Here is a 17,625-nt window from a genome sequence, read left to right as displayed (position 1 = left end):
TGCTGAAGTAAAAAAAAACTAGACACTGCAAAGTTTACATATGACTTCAAGTATAAAAAAAGCATACAGTATATGCAATAATTTCATATTTCCTCCCATTCAAGTCATATTACACTGTTAAATGTTATTGTTGTCTATTTATTTATTTGCTTAATGTGGTTTCTGCATTAGATCAAGGTTGGTGGAAAATATGTGAGAAATTCGGTACTACTCACCAGGTGAGGGCACAGATATCGTCTTCGTTGTTTTCTTCTTCGCTGCTGCTTCTATCTGGTTGACTATTGGTTGAGGATCAATGCCTCCTCGGTCAAATTTACACTCATATGCTAAGACATGCTTCATGTAATGCCTGCGTAGGGTATAAGAACCACTTGATGATGCCCCAATGCCCATAACTGCTGCCACATCTTTCCACTGCTTATTCTTGGTTACCTAAAAAATTACACAAATACATTAATACTAATTAAGGGTTGACATTAAACTCTGGCAAAGTACATGTGGTTTCTAATCAATTATTCTATCTTATATGACCCTATTCTACACTTGTGTTAGGTAATTTACTCCCAAAATGCATCAGTATCCTATATATAACCCATGCAGGCAGAGAATTTCCTATTTTTTCAATTTACACTTTTATATAAAATCATCTATCTACTACGATGTACTGTAATAATACATGGATTATCAAACAAGAGAATGTTTATTTACTAACTACAACAATACACTGTTCTGTAATGTGGAAATGCCAAACTAAACATTCAGATTCGAACCACAAGGAAGTCTAAACAATGCCTGCTTGCAGTGCTTGAATGATGATAATGATGATGATGATGTGATGATGATGATGATGATCAGAGCATAAATAGTATAAACATAACTCTATTTTTATAATTAGAAAGTTTAAAATAAAACTTATCACTATAATTATAAATACTGTACAGTGCATGGAAAAATAATAAATATTGACTTCTTTTATTAACAGTCTAGTGTAGCATAAATAAAACAGTGTGGGAACTGGTATTAGCAAACAAATATTAACAATTCATAAAAATATTCCTTAATTACAAAAATGTCATATTCACTTGAATCACAACACTCCCAAATAAAATGTTTAATCTCCTACATTTTGCTATGATCCAGCATACACATACTGCTGAAAGGATACAAACCTTGATGAAGACAGATACTTACCAAGCCACATACCCTGTATTTGGTATTACCTGTACTTTCCCTTATACCTGTATCTACTCTTCCTCTTCATAAATACTTTACTTTCTTCATTAATAATAATATTTGCTCTTATATGATGGCCAAGTAACAAATTAACTTCTTCCAGGATATGTTTCAAACATGGCTAGTGAGTATTAATACCAAACAAGTACTGTACTGTATAATGCATAAGGCAAAACAACAACACAGGTTGGACCTCACTAATCCAGGAAGTTTGGGACCAAACTGGTTCCGGATTAGCGAAAATTCCGAACCACTTAAGACGAGGTTATAAAATGCAAAACAATGCATAAAATGTACTATTACTAGTACCAATACAACTTATATCAGCATAAATCTAGCCCAGGCTTACTGGACCTCTTTATGACAAAGTGTTTGCTGCTATGGCACACGTTTACTGTACACTGGACCCTCACTTTATGCCATTCACAATAGGGGAATTCACATACAGTGTATACAGTATACAGAACTAAACAATGAATATATTTTGAAATACTCTAATATTGCAATGGAATTCTTGCAAGATGACGATTAACTTAAGTACTATAAACATCACATAATTTGCACTAGACATTAATATTTTAGAAATTAACTTAGTACATTTAAGTACAGGTTGTGATAATTGTAATGATTTTTCCCACAACTTTTATAGCATTACTGTTGACTTTTAGTAGTAATGGAACACAACCTAAATTTCCATCGAAGCTGCCGGACTATCGGGTCCCAGATCAGCGGGGTCCAACCTGTAATAAAGAATGATACCTCACCCTCTCCTATCCCACTATTCCTAAACTATCTCACTTACCTCTCTTCCATCATTACGGCACTGTTCTACCCCTTTAGTGAGGAGACCAATTATCAGTCATTTTCCCTTTTGAGGTTATTGTTGTCTAACTATGATGATACTTCCCCTAATAGTGTTCAAAATTTAACTGGGAAAAAAATTTAAATTGAAAAAATAAATAAATAAATAACACACCTCCACAAAGCCTCCACGTTCCCGTACGTGGAGATAAAGAGCATAGAGATCAAGAGGATTCTTGCTGATTGTGGGACATGCAGTGATCGGGGTCTTGTTGTCATCCATAAAAGACAATAATTTGTCCAACCAGGCACGCCGTTCTGGAGAGTCCGACATCTCATAAAGCCGTGCAAGATTTTCTCCCGGCTGGAAAGGGAAGATTTAATAATTGCAATGAGATATACAAATTTAAAGCTCTTAATGGGGAGTTTCTGGCATGGTCTCCCTTGTTAGCAAATAAATGTAACAATAAGAGCAAAGCAGGTGAACCCAGTCTCTGACTATGAATTCCTTAATCAAATATGTTATTATATACTGCAAGTTTTCTAGGCTCATACCTGAACTTATGTAAAGATCAAGATGGATGAATGATGAATGTGTAATTATATAGTAAAGCAATCACAAGTACTGTATATATTTTGGTAATTATGATATAAAAGGATGAATGATAATTTTAAGACTATCAATCACAAGTTAATGTTCTGGGCTAACATACTGGAACTGTTTATATTATGTCATTAATTTCAAACTACAAACATGATATGAACTATGAGAAGAATACGTAGCAACCTCCAGAGGATAACATCCTCATATTAGAAGAGAGTACCGAGATTGTTCTACAAGACTAACTTGGTAACTAGGCTGAAAGGGAAGGCATTATGTGAGAGCATCACTACAACTGGTTAGCACATCTCAAAGCATTGGCAGAGAGGGTTTCTAAAATATAGACCAAAAAGCTAAATGTTATCCTCATACACTCATGTTTCCTAAAGGCTAATTTATATCCTGAGATAAAACCACCTTTAAGGAAACACTATGCAAGACTAACTAGCAAGTCTGGTCACATTTGGACTTCCATGGGATTCAATTTAGTAATAAAAAAGAACTAGTTCAAGATGTTTCAAGATTTGTTAAAATTAACTGCAAGACATTATTAGTGTTCACTTGGATGCTTGTAACAAGAAAAAATACTTATGCACTTTGAACCTTCACTTTTATTCTTATTATACATTACTCGGCATCAGGGGTTATATGGATGCAAGTTGTAAAATATCCAAACTTGAAGCATTAAAAGTGGGGCTTATGATTAGTTAATGAGAATAATGACCGTGTCAAACTCCATTCATAAACCATACAACAGAGAGGACTCACAGAGCCAAAATAAATTCATTCCCATAAGACTTAAATCATCGAAAGTTCTCTTTTGTAGCACCAAATATACACTGATCTTAAAGCTGCAATGAATCCAATATGATATTGATGAGCATTCAGGTTAAAATTGTGGTCTAGGCAAGACTGTTATACTAAGGAGCCTATGCATCACACTTAGGTATGAGCTACAACAAGCTAAGCATACATAAAGTCCTGGGCAAACAGAAGACAATTACCTCTCTGAGAATCACTGTATGTGTACAGCTTCCCAGATAAAGGTTTCTTTTAACGAGAATCAGAAGACTGACTTTGGCCTTCTAGCTTCTGTTGATCCAAGATATTAAGTATTATTTTTGTTGCTAAACCTTCCAATTTGTCTTAAAATAAAGCACTATGGTCAATGCCACATAACCACTATATGTGGAAAATCAAAATACAACCATAATGCTTTTTGTTAAGAAAACAGTTAAGTTTACCAGCAATATCACGGCTTCATCTACAAAGCTACCAGTGCCGTAAGATCTATCAGAACAGCCAGCACAGTTCTGGGATGTTCATAGCAACAAGCTAGCAGCAACTAGCTACTGCTGTGATGAGCTCTATACCAGCAAGACTACTGCTAGTGCCATGCTATCCATGCTTCCTACAAAGGGCAAGTTGTTAAGCTTAATCAAGCAAGTCATATACCAGGGAATCTTCTGGCTTTGCCTCTGCCCCCCACTAGTCTAGAAGATTTTTTTCAAGTTGCTAAAGAAGTTTCTCTAATCATATACTGTAGGCTTAATAATTTTAACAGCCTAAATCCTTTACAGTTTCACATATCAATTCAACTGTTAGCATAGGTAGGACAGCATCTTACCTCAATGGTATTAGAATATATTTGGAGAATCTACAAAAGCACAGGAAAAGATTTAGTAAGCAGGAGCACAGACTAGAGAGGGGCGGGATGGAAGCGTCAACCAAGAGGCTGGTCATGTGGAGTTAGGGGGAGGGGAGATCTGCTAGGGAGTGGGGGCAATCAGGCCTGCAACAGTTAGGTAGTAAATCCAAAAGTGGGCTGGGTGTAAACCTTGATATTAACCTTGGATGGTCTGTAGATGTCTGGGGGTGGGGGTGGTTGACTGTTAGCATACACCTGAAAAATGTCACGCAACGTTGAGATTTACCCTCGTTTCTGTCAACTTTGGTCCCTTTAGAAAAAAGTTACTGATAATGAGTCGGCCTTTACTCAGAAGCAGCAGCAGCACACCTTTCTGTGCCCCTTCCTTGTAAAGGTCAAGATTTCAGCAAATTACAACGAATAACCTTGAACAGCATTTCATTCAAGATCTTTCATCATATACGTGGCATGGGGGTCAGTGATCTTTTCACAATGCTATCTTCACTCATTACTACTCATTTACAAAACTATTCTCAGCACACTACTGATACTACCATGCCTGAAATTCCAAAAATATATAAATGAAAATAGCAATATATATATATATATATATATATATATATATATATATATATATATATATATATATATATATATATATATATATATATATATATATATATATATATATATATATATATATATATATATATATATATATACAATAAAATATACAATATAATATATATAATATAATATATATATATATATATATATATATATATATATATATATATATATATATATATATATATATATATATATATATATATATATATATATATATATATAATATATATATAATATATAATATAAATATAAATATATATAATATATATATATATATATATATATATATATATATATATATATATATATATATATATATATATATATATATATATATATATATATATATATATATATATATATATATATATATCATAGACATCTTCATTCAAGACATCTTCAGAGGCAACTGAAGATGTCTTGAATAAAGACGAAAGCTAAGGTGCTCCGTTATTTCCCTTTTCCCGTGTGATTTTATCAAGATTTATCTTATCCACGTTTTCATTGTGGATCTACATGAAATATATATATATATATATATTAATTATAAACAAACTAACATTCCCTCACATCCTTTTAACACAAGCATTCTGCATGGTGGTTTGCTTTGATTTTAACTGCCACTTTTTTATTCTTGACCTATAATACTCTGATCTATGACCCCTCTATCCTCTAAGGTGTCAGCAGATTCAAACTTAAGAAAAGATTCAAGAATACATTTTTTTTCTGACATCTAAGGGGTTACAGGGTGGGTGACTGTGCAAATTATGAGAACACCACTACTGTATACTGTGTGGGAGGATATGGCTGAAGAGGCTTAACATGATTTTGAGGTTTATAAAATGTTTATCCTTTGTACAAGAGAACTCACTCATTCATACCATATTGTAGGAGCACTGACAATAAGACACCAGTGCTGATTATTGTGATATGGTAATACAGTGGTATTTAGTAAGCAACCTTAATTCAAGAAGCATATGAAATACAGAATTTCAAGAATCAATCATAAACCACAGTAGCATTTAGTACAGTATTTTAAGTTTAAATGGCTCAGAACATGAAGACAGTATATCTATTTTATGGAAGTGAGTAAAACTGAGTGCACGAAGATTATATCTATTTTATGGAAGTGAGTAAAACTGAGTGCACGAAGATTATAAGTTATTTCCTTTGAGAGAATTATTTGACCTCTTCATCCACTTAACAACAAAGTACCACACACAAACACATCAAGAGTAAAAACTCAAACAATACTTGAACCATTCCTGGATACTTGATGTCGCACTTCAAATTAAGCTATGCTGGTGCAATGGCTTGTTCAGACAGCTAAAAATTAATTGTAGTGATTTGCGTGTGTTGAACATGCACATGACTTGTGAATTGTGAATGAGTGAATTCCTTATAAGATAAATATTTAACAAAAGAAACAATTTGTTTTCCTATTTTATATATAACATCATAATAAACTACTGTATACAGTATATATATATATATATATATATATATATATATATATATATATATATATATATATATATATATATATATATATATATATATATATATATATATATATATATATATATATATATACACACACACACACACACACACATAAAGGGAAACATAAATTACTGTATACATTTGTATAATGAAAAGTTAGTTATCACCTTTGAACAACTGTATCTCGCACATAAAATACTGTGCTATCATAAGTAGAATCAAAATCATATTAACAAGGTTTATGTCCATGTGCCAACAAGTAGTGCCAGATGTGAGACCCAGCCGGGGAAGGACACACTCCACAACACCAACATCAAACAACATCTTGACAACAAATACCAAACACAATGCACCCACAATGATAGGTAAAACAATACTTCAACTGCAATTCAGAAACTATTCAATAATCATAATGGTTAAAAGAAGTGGACAATATTTTATTCTAGTCTTTCAATAAAGATTTCTGGGTAAAAAAACAATTGAAGAATATCTTACCATAAGCCATTATCAAAGTTTGAAGTTTGCTCGTTTATCAATAAAATAGCATAATAATAGCCAAAGTGTCTTGTTATAGAGGCCTGAATCAGTAGTCTGTATATATATATATATATATATATATATATATATATATATATATATATATATATATATATATATATATATATATATATATATATATATATATATATATATATATATATATATATATATATATATATATACACTAAGCACAAGCACAGACCAGAGAAAAGCAAATTGTTGAAGAGCAAATTGGCATAACTTGAGCCAAAGTAAGGAGAGAAAGAACAAGCAAGTACCTATGGGCGGGTCACTCAACTCACTCCCACTTCTCAGGTTTGTAAAAAGAAGAAAAAAGTGGCTGTTATAGTTTACGGAGCCTTAGTTATTTTTCTTTCTGTTTATTAAGTTGTGGCTTTTAATCTTAATAAATAGCAGAAATATAATAGAATATGGCAGACTAGAACCACCATCCCCTTGCTGATTTTTTTTTTTTTAATAATTGCTTTCAGTAACGTATGCATGGTTAGTGGATGATCTTGACAGTTATTATTAAATAAATTTAATTTATTTTTGTGCTGTAAATAATTAATTTTTTTAACAAAATAAATCTTAAGGTCTTATTATATATACAGTGATCCCTTGACTAACGAAATTTCGGTTAACGAATTCCTTACAAATTTTTCCCACCATGTTTTCGCCTGCTCACCAGCTGTAGTATTAGTCCGCCAATACAGTAATCGGTTTTAGGGCTTAAATTCGTTACCATTTGAGTAAATATCAAGAAGGTTGTACTATTCAATAATTTTCCAAGTCTTATATTAAAGTGTTTAGTCATTTTAACAATTATTTAACATAATTGAAGTACAGGGAACTAGTTTTTAGCACGCCAAACAGCAACTCAACACACCCAAAATGGCGTCAGTGTGTGTCCCCGCTCAGTGGAGGAAGCTTCTTGCTTGAGACTCTCTTGAACATGAATTTTAACGTTTTTACAGTACAATTATTGGTCATTCTGAAGTTTATTTTACATATTGACAATATATAATGCAGTGCAGTGTTTATTTAAAGAAAATAATCTTGAATTACACCAAGTGAACTAAAATTTTATGGGTGAAATGGCGGCATGGGGTGACTTCTCTTCTCCCTTCTCCTCCACCCCCATTCTAATTCACATCATCATCAACCAGGAGCCTTCTACATGCACACTTCAAAGTAAGTGTACTTTACTGCATTTATTTTTAGTTTGCATGTAATTTTCGGTGAGCTGGAACCAATTACCCAAAATCCCATTGAAACAATGGTTTCGGTTAACGAAATTTTCGGTTAACGAATGACCTTCTGGAACGAATTGTGTTCGCTAAACGAGGGACCACTGTATACTGTAAACCTGTACTGTATATACAGAGATTATCAAAGTACAGTGCATAATAAACTTGGCTTCTGGCATTATAAATTGACACTTTAGAGTATACCTGTACTGTATATTTTGAAGTTTTTAAAAGGGAATAGTACTCCACCAAATGTATACATAATCCCCAAGGTCTCCCTTATTAAAGTAACAATATAGATGCAACGGAAAACACAAGCACAAAGATAGAAAAAAAGAGAAAGAATTAACAAGGGTTTACAAAGAGACAATTAATATTCCCTGTAGTGTGCAATGTTACATATTTTACATCCCAAACATAAAATGCATTGATTAAGTGGTAACCAAAATATGACTCACTAAAATCAAACAAAAAGATTAACATTTGTCAATATCAATGATGATGAAAACTCTCCTGCACTTTATGCAAGTGAACTAAAAAATTGGCACTCATTGAAAGAATAATGTTTAGTTCATGAAAGGGATCAGACAAAATGGAGGTGCAACTAATTAAGTATAGTATGCTAAACAATTTAATGGTGCTGAGTGACTGTGCAAGACAAAATATTAGTGCTGCCGGGTTAATGTGCCAAACAATAAAGAGGTGCTGGGGTGAATGTGCCAAACAATATAGATGTGCTGCTGGGTGGCTGTAGCAAATAAGATGGAGGGGCTACTGAGTGATGGTTGCAGACAATAAAGAAGTCTTGCTGAGAAAATGAAGCAGACAAGGAAAGAGGTGCTGCAGTTCAAATGTAATGAACAATACTGAGGTGCTGCAACCCAAATGTAATGAACAATACAGAAGTGCTGCAGCCCAAATGTGATGAACAGTACAGAGGTGCTGCAGCCCAAATGTGATGAACAGTATAGAGATGCTGCAGCCTCAATGTGATGAACAATACAGAGGTGCTGCAGCCTCAATGTGATGAACAATACAGAGGTGCTGCAGCAAAAAATTTACTATAAGAGGTACTGCATAAAATAATATCATTAGTTACAAAAGTGACACCTTTTTGATTATGCCAGAATACATATTTCCATGTGTACCTGAAACCCCCATCAATTTACTTTCTCATGACTCACATACTCTCATATCAACTGAAGTTTTGTTATATTTTCCATCAATTTTGATGAAGGTTTACTATTTAATAATTCTTTCCAGTCTTTTCCTGCTACAGTATATTGGAGGATGGCTAGAATCAAGGGCTTACACAAACTCTCCCTCCATTTTTTGTACTTCATTTGCACTGCCAAAATGGATGTGTTTTCCTAAGCAGCTAAGGTATTCTCTGTCACTACACAACCCATCAGGAACAAATCTTTTCCCCATAGCCACTCAATATCATACGCTACGATCATTCATACAAACTTCTGCTTTCTGGATGCTCTTTCTCATGTCTAGTGGGTTCTTCACCCTGTCCTACTATCTCCTCCTTCAACTTCCCATTTCTTGTACAAATAGAAAAATTACCCTGAACACTTTAAAAAAAATTTCCTTAATGGCAAATATTCACCAGGGTTCACAAACAGATGTAGGAATATCAGAAGACTCCCTCATACATATAGGAAAACCAAGTTAAGTAGCAGCACAACCCAAGAGTCAAAGATGGGAGGGGATTGGGTACTAGAGGAGGTTGAATCACCAAATCACCCAGCCTTATTGAAAATATAAAATGCTGCAAATGCAGTTTTAAAAATTTTGCAGGAGAATTTCCATTGAAAAGTCCCTGGATTTTTCATATCTTTATGTAAACAATAAACTGTTTCAAAGTTAGGATTCATGTACAGTAGATGAGAACATACATCACCAGTTACTGATACATTTGAGAATCCTAATTCAAGGAATAAATGGCATGATACAATGAAAAACTATCTAGGAGTTTGTTTCTGTAATTACAAAACTGCACTGCTATAAATACAGTATATTAAGTTAGGGAAAAGTAAGTTGTGGATGCAGGAACCACCGAGACCATCCATTCCTAAAATATTTACCACCTATACATGGGATTATAGCCCTTCTATAACATCAAATTCATATCAAGTGGAAAATTAAGCATAAAAACACTCTACTAGTCTACAAGGTATTTCTTAATGAAGTTTTATGACAAGGGCTGGTAAATGTATGGTGCCCCACAACCATCCACTTCCCACTGCTCACTCCTCATTTTCCCATTTCACTGTCTCTTCAATACAGTACAGTACAGTACTGTAATGCAGAAATGCATGACTTAAACACAACAAAAAAGTAAATATTAAGGGAGGTAAAAAGAAAGACCCAGTACAGTACAGAATAAGAAATAATGTTTTTCTGGTCAAGCATGTCATGAAGGACTGCTGGTAATTTACCTCATAATAAATGTTCTGCAGTATTATAAGAAATCAATGACAACTAATGCAGTAACAAGTGCAGTGTGTTGTACATAATTTAATTTTGATACAGTTGTAATTGATGATGGAAGATACTAGCAACCTTACTTATAGGGCAGCTACACAAATTTTTTGCGTGGAAAATGTGTTGATGTGGAGAGACTGGTGTAAAAGAGAAGAAAAATTCTTGTACTTGTTCAGTGCGCTGATGCATACCAAACTACAACAAGGGTTTATTTTAATCTATATATAGTAATTATATTTAGTAATGCCCAAAGCACACATATTTCACCATTCTTTTACTCCATTATACAGTCTATGTACAATTACTGTACTGTATATCCTCTTAAAACTAAATTAAGATTTTTCAGAGTTGATAACTGTTCTAGACATAATCATCCATTCCCAAAAATTTCATTTACAGTTGATAAAAAAAACTATACATAGGGGGGTCAATGAATTTCAGAATGAACATTGCGACTGCCAAAATACTTCGTCCACTGTGTCATATTGTCTTTCACAAGTTTTTAAGGATAGTTTTCAGATAGCTGTACACAAGATTTGATATACCTTTTGTATAACATCTTTTTAAAGTTTCACAGCATCAGCTGATTTTATTGAACCTCTTTTCCATTAATTTACAGTAAATCTACTTCCTCTCCCATGAAAGCCCAAACATCTTTGATCATCACATTTTTATCACCTATGACCCATTTTCTATCACTCATACTTCCTCTCTCTTGACAGAAGTAGTATACATACATAGCATCTATCCCATCTACTGGTAAATCACATGTTTCCAAGCCTTAATAGTTACGTGAAAATGGGTCCCATAACCATGACTGCCTATTAGGAAGTGTTGACACAACACATTGCATACTGCAAGGAGGCAGTAAGGCTGACACTGCACTTGACCATTTACACTTCCCCAACGGTAGTTCAGTATCCATTTACAGATGGGTTGATATTGAGTACCTGAGGAATGAATAAGTGACCTTTGGGATAGGAAGCAAACCCAGTATACACTGGCAGCTACACCCAAAGCACTAATAAGCTATATTAAAAACCTTGGGCAACACCTCATTCTACTCCTTCAGTATCTTCCACGTCTTCTGATTCCCTCTACAAGCCGTATAAATTGACTACATAATAAGCTGTTACGACTAAAAAGAATGGATATATAACGGTATAATTTACCACAATCTTGGAACTAACTCTCATACTGTATCTTCATTTTATGGCCATTTTCCACACCTGCATGGTTTAGCCACAGTTACCTGATAGCAGCTCTCTATGCTATGCGGTCTCTTGCTGTTTCTCTTTATGTCATTTTTTACAACTTCTCCCCATGTCCTTCTTGGCATACCCCTAGCTGTCCTCCCCTCTACATTTAGGCTCATGCACCTCTTGACCCAATTGGTCTCATCCATTCTCTCCACATGCACAAACCATCTCAACCTGTCTCTACACAGAACTTTGCCAATATTTTCAATACACACTTGCCTTCTTAGCTCTGAACAGAGCCTCTTGTCTTTGTGTGACATTACACACCCAACTCACCATTCTCATTTCAGCTAACTCAAGTCTACCTGTCATCCTCTTTAACTGCCCAAGTTTCAGTGCCATACAACATATCACTTCTCACACAAGCCACATACATCCATCCTTTCACTCACAGGGAATACACATCCCAGAGCCTATAATCCAGTCCTCATTTACTATCAGGAGATAACACAATCGATATACTGTATGAAGGAACATCAGACCTGCAAGGAAACTATAGTACACGTTTCCCTGCAGTAAAGATTCAACTCAAGAGGAGACCTCCATGAAACGAGTTTACGTTTTCATAAAACAATTCCATCAATGCCATCACATTTAGCTTGCATTGTTAACTATAATTTAAAAAAATAAATAATTATGATCGTTTTCTTAAAATGACTATTTCCTTTTAGGGTCAGCATGCAATGCTTACCAAGATCCAACTACATGAAAAACCCGTCCATAAATTTTGGAACGTGCAATTACAGTACGTTAAATGTAAATTTATGATCCACGCGTTATGATAATTGAAATGAGCCTTTCAACCAGTCACATATTGGACTTTTATCCCGTAAAACGGCCTGATTGATACAATATTTATATGTTAATGTCTTACCGATCCTCTACAAGAAGTTAACCATTAAATGTAGATTGAAAAAGGAGGACAATAATGAAAATTTCAAAGTCAATAAGCAATTATCATGGAAACGACTTAATATACTTAAAATTTCATAAAATGTTACAAAACTATTAATCAAGAAGAGTTTTTTATTTACATCGCTCCCAGCTAGTAAGGGCATCTTCTCAGGTGCATGGGAGTCATTTTTTCCAGTTTGTTTTGATGAATGACCAGATCTGCTTCCACCAAAGCTAAAAGAGACAGCCAAGACTAGAGACTCAAGGAATATTGAATACAAAGTGATATGATTATTTGTTCTTTTATGAAAAGAAGTAGAAAGGATCCCCAAGGCAAACCATCTCTCTTAAATTTTTCTAAGAGGTGCAAGAAAACTTTTAGCACAATCTTCCCCAGGATAAGTAGTTACAAAGAGCTACAATTAAAATATGTCATATATAAAACCTTTGCTTCCAAGCGCACTAGAGAACACTGTATGTTATTAAAGAGCGACACAAACTGCAACAAGAAGAATGACCCACTTCCACCAGAAGCACTTGTTATGATGTCCTGTATCCCATTTTGAAAACCTTGATATTTAAGACACTCCTAAAATATCAAAATTGAAGTGCTACATTAAAATTTAGAGCCAAATAATGCAAAAGTAAATTTCTTGCCTTTAAATTTGGCTCACAAGCAACTATATTTTTTTCAAAGATTAACTTTATCGTAAGTCAGCGTATTATTCACAAGAAATCTAAAATGATCATATGTGATAAATAAATGGGTAAACAACCAAATCAAGAAATCTAAAAGAAAAAGAATAGGATTTTTGTTGATAAAATATCAACTGGTTTGATAATCCTAATATTGATTAAAAACAAGACCAAACCTGAGGGACAAAAAACAGTAAAAAAAAGTAGGAAATCATCTGAAGAGAAAAAAATTCCTAAATATGGCAGATATTGCAGACAAGACAATCCCCAAGGCATTAACTACCAGTACAGTACAAAATCAAATCATAAGAGGAGGATCAAATATCAAACAAACGAAAATTACAACATCCTTAATTCTGGAAGAGGAGAACTCATCTGGACAAAATGAAATACTGTACATATTGAGCAACTTGAAAAAATCAGTTCAGGAGGTACACAAGATGATCATTAATAAAATAACTACATATGTATAACATAGTAATACTGTACATAGATAAAAAGGAAAAACTGGATTATCACACTTGTAAAAGAACATAATTAATGAACACCCCAAAAAGAATTACAGTATTAAAATTAATTAAAAATGACTAATCTCCTTGATGTAAGGGAAATTGATATCCATGGAGCAGTGGGGTGTGGGTGGGTGTGTGTGTGTGAAAGGCAGGTGACCATGAAGTTAGAGGTTTATGGGGATAAACAGGCTGCTGATAGACGATGACAGGTTGTGTGAAGTGGCATGAAAAACCAAGTAGATATCTTGAAACACTTTGCTAAGGGAATTCCATAGCCGAACATTCCTGTTACAGCAATAAGTTTGAACAAATGACAGCAAATGAAGAGAAAGCCTGTACAGTATTTGTTCTTGGCTCTGAACACCCCACAATATAGTGGGAGAGATTGAGGGAGTGATGAAGGAAATATAAATGTATTTTGGGTATATACAGTATATGGTAATTTTTTTTTTCAGCTGTCATTCAGCACAGCCCTGACAAAGTCTATGTACTGTATTACATACAGTATATGCATTTAAAAATATTACTGACATTTTTTTATTCTGTATATAAAAATATTCAACAGTAACTCTTTACACACCTTGTGATTAAAAAATAAATAAATATGGTTCTTAAAATACACATCTGAGAATGCAATTATGACACTATGAAAAATAGGGTTAATGACTTCCTTTCTGAATTTTTCGAAATTAACAATTTTGAAGAGCATTAAACAACTACCACCTGCAGCAGTTTGAGTGACTGGTGCAACATCAAGTTGGAGAAAGAGAACAATGTTTACTAACAATATGGTTTAACCCCTTTATTACCTCATCCCCCAACTGTAACTGTCTACTCTCATGACCTTTTCTCCCACACTACTGTACTATGTTGAACCTTCACACATGAATATCAAACCTTTTGCATTTATAAAGAGATTTGAAAATACATTTTGAAAATCCAATATCTCATGCAATGACATCATCCATGACATTACTGAATGGCACCATCATTCACCATACACCATCTAAGGGCAAACAATGACTCATTATTTCCTAAGGCAGCCTGAAGCCCACAATCATGTCTCTTGCATCAGTTCAACAAGCATCCTTCCTCATCCCCTCCCATTTCCTCTTCACGTGTCCGGTACATACAGCATGTTTCAGTTACCAAAAGTAAAGAAAAGTGGAGTGATACAGAATAGCTAAGCCCATTTCCGGTGAATGGCTGAAAGCTCACATGAATGGATGTTTGATTCATCAAGATATGTGAATATGGTGATCTACATACAGTAAAGTTAATAAAATTAAAAAGAGCCACTTATACTGTAAAAGAAATAGGGAAGATTGCATTTGCCGTATGGCTATTTAGGTAATTAAATATGTTAAGACAGCTCTTCTTTATACTGTACATGCTTAATAACGGAATCTGGACGATGGAAATTTTTATGTTAAAAATGAAAGATATATTATACATCTGTCACCAAGAATTCTAAAATATGACAAACATACTGAAAACACAGAACTTCTTAGATGTTACTTTATGTATTCACACACATGCATGCACGCACACACACACACACACACTAGAGACTATTGTAGCATAGTCATATGTGAAAAGTAGGTTGCAATGACCTTCTGACAAAGAACACCTTAACCTACATATGTTGTGACCAACTAATTTTGATGATTCTGCCTAAAACAGTGCAGAAAAAATGAGGCAGTTTAAGATTTTTTCACTGACAGTGGTCAAGAATTTAAAGTGGGTCACTGGTACCTCATTCTTTAATACAACAAATCTTGCAGCCCACCAAGTTTGGTGACCCACTATGAAACAATATGCACGTAATAGCCTAGACAAGCAAAGATTAGATTACAGATGGAAGGACAGTGCCATATCACCTTATGTCACGTTAAAGATGGTCATATAAAAATTAGGAGTTGATTTTGCTAAGTTGCCTGCAAGAGACAGTTTTGTGGTATGGATAGTTGGTTTAACTCATTAGTTTGGAGATATGGTAACTAAAAAGGTTAATACTGTCAGTGTGGTCAGTTTTGATTGCCAAAATAGACTCAACAATTTCTGGAAGGGTGCTTTTCAAGTAAACGATGTACAGGGTATTTGTATAAAGGAAAAAAGAAGCAGCAAGAGGAGGAGTTGGAGCATAGAATATGATTAAGTATGAAAATTAAAATGTTTGTACAGTTACAGTACTTGTGTACTATGTTCATTAAAGATATAATATATGAAAAGTAAGGCTCACTAGTTGTGAGATACAAGTAAATTGCCAGCAGCTTGAAGTGATAAAATGTCAAGAGTGGCAAGGTTTTACGCAGTGTTTGATGCAATCCAAATTACTGATGACTAATGAACTGTGAATGGAAGGAGAATATCTTGGAAAATGGAAATATACAAAGTAAGTTTTCAGAGAAATAAAGGGGAGGTGGAGAAAATATTTTAAGACTGCTTAATGCAACAGATGAGAGAGGTAGAATTATCCTAATTAGGATATATCGAATGAAATATTGTCAAAGTACAGGATGGAAAAGGTATTAAGGTGGTGAGACTTGTTGTAAGAAAGGAGTGGGTGGAACCACTGTTGAAGACGGGCAATAGGATGGTTGACAAGAGTGTACAGGCTATGCTTAACAGAAGAAAGAGAGAATAAAACCTACATCCAGGATATATAATGTTGTCATGGTTATTTAGATTATGGTAGTAAAGTGGTGAAACCTGAAGCAAAGAAGAGAGGTGCAAGTCTAATGTAAAATGATAAGGAATGTAAATGAGAGAAGAGTCAGCTGCTTATGTAGATAATGCTGTTTTAGTGAATTTAAAACTTACAAATAGTATGAGTAAAGAGGAATAAACAAAGAAAATTATACGGTTGAATGGAGATATAAAGGAGAAGGAAGAGATTAAAGGAGAAGGAAGAGATTTCCAAGATCTAAACGTGGATTTTTCAGCAAATGGAATGAAGTGATGAAGTGAATCACAGAGCAATGTATGGTAAAAAGAGAACTGTGCCAAAGGTGGAAAAAATGGGCATATTATGAGGCTTTGTTTAGCCAACATAATTGTATCAATGTTAAGCAATGAAACAGGATTGAAGAAGAGGAGCAAATTTGAAGGATTAAAAACTATATGTGGGTTAATAGAATGAAGAGTATAAGAAATACCAAAATATTGGCATACAGGGTAAACATGTACTCTCCAAGGGACATATCAAAGTGCTTACATGGTATGGATAGGCCAGATGTGGATGGTAGGAGGGAGCAGTGATGAGATGGAAGGATGGAACAATGAATGCATAAGAAATGAAGGAGATGGAAATCCAGGGAGCAGACGTGTTAATTGGACTCCTGCTCCAAGTACTGTATCCATATTCACCTTATTTTCTAAGGTTTGAATGCAGTCTATACTGTTCTGTTAAATTGATTTGTAATTTTTAAACAAAAACCAATACTGTGTGTGATGTTTGGAAGAAAATTCTGCTTAACAGCTGGACATCATTATACTGTACTGACATTTACAATTCCCAAAACAAGTAACACTTATGGGTTGATGCCCCACAAAGGGAGACTTT

The 17,625-nt window shown here is 34.0% G+C and overlaps 1 protein-coding gene across 7 annotated transcripts in view; it reads right to left on the bottom strand.

Moving 5' to 3' along the window:
* LOC121871502 (trithorax group protein osa-like) overlaps positions 1 to 17,625 on the bottom strand; it is a 163,437-nt gene that overhangs the window by 31,777 nt on the left and 114,035 nt on the right. For 6 of the 7 annotated variants that reach the window (XM_042373891.1, XM_042373890.1, XM_042373893.1 and 3 more), the window contains 3 exons: positions 4,485 to 4,538; positions 2,210 to 2,398; positions 216 to 432 (listed from right to left, as the gene is read on the bottom strand). In XM_042373891.1, coding sequence (XP_042229825.1) covers positions 216 to 432; positions 2,210 to 2,398; positions 4,485 to 4,538 — 460 coding nt within the window. The remainder of the gene's footprint in view (positions 1 to 215; positions 433 to 2,209; positions 2,399 to 4,484; positions 4,539 to 17,625) is intronic. The other variant, XM_042373892.1, reaches the window with a different exon arrangement.

The sequence above is a fragment of the Homarus americanus genome, unplaced genomic scaffold, assembly GCF_018991925.1.
Source record: "Homarus americanus isolate GMGI-L3 unplaced genomic scaffold, GMGI_Hamer_2.0 scaffold45698, whole genome shotgun sequence".
NCBI classification, from domain to species: domain Eukaryota; kingdom Metazoa; phylum Arthropoda; class Malacostraca; order Decapoda; family Nephropidae; genus Homarus; species Homarus americanus.
Note: the sequence above shows the minus strand (reverse complement) of the source record. Positions and strands in the feature narration are given on the sequence as shown.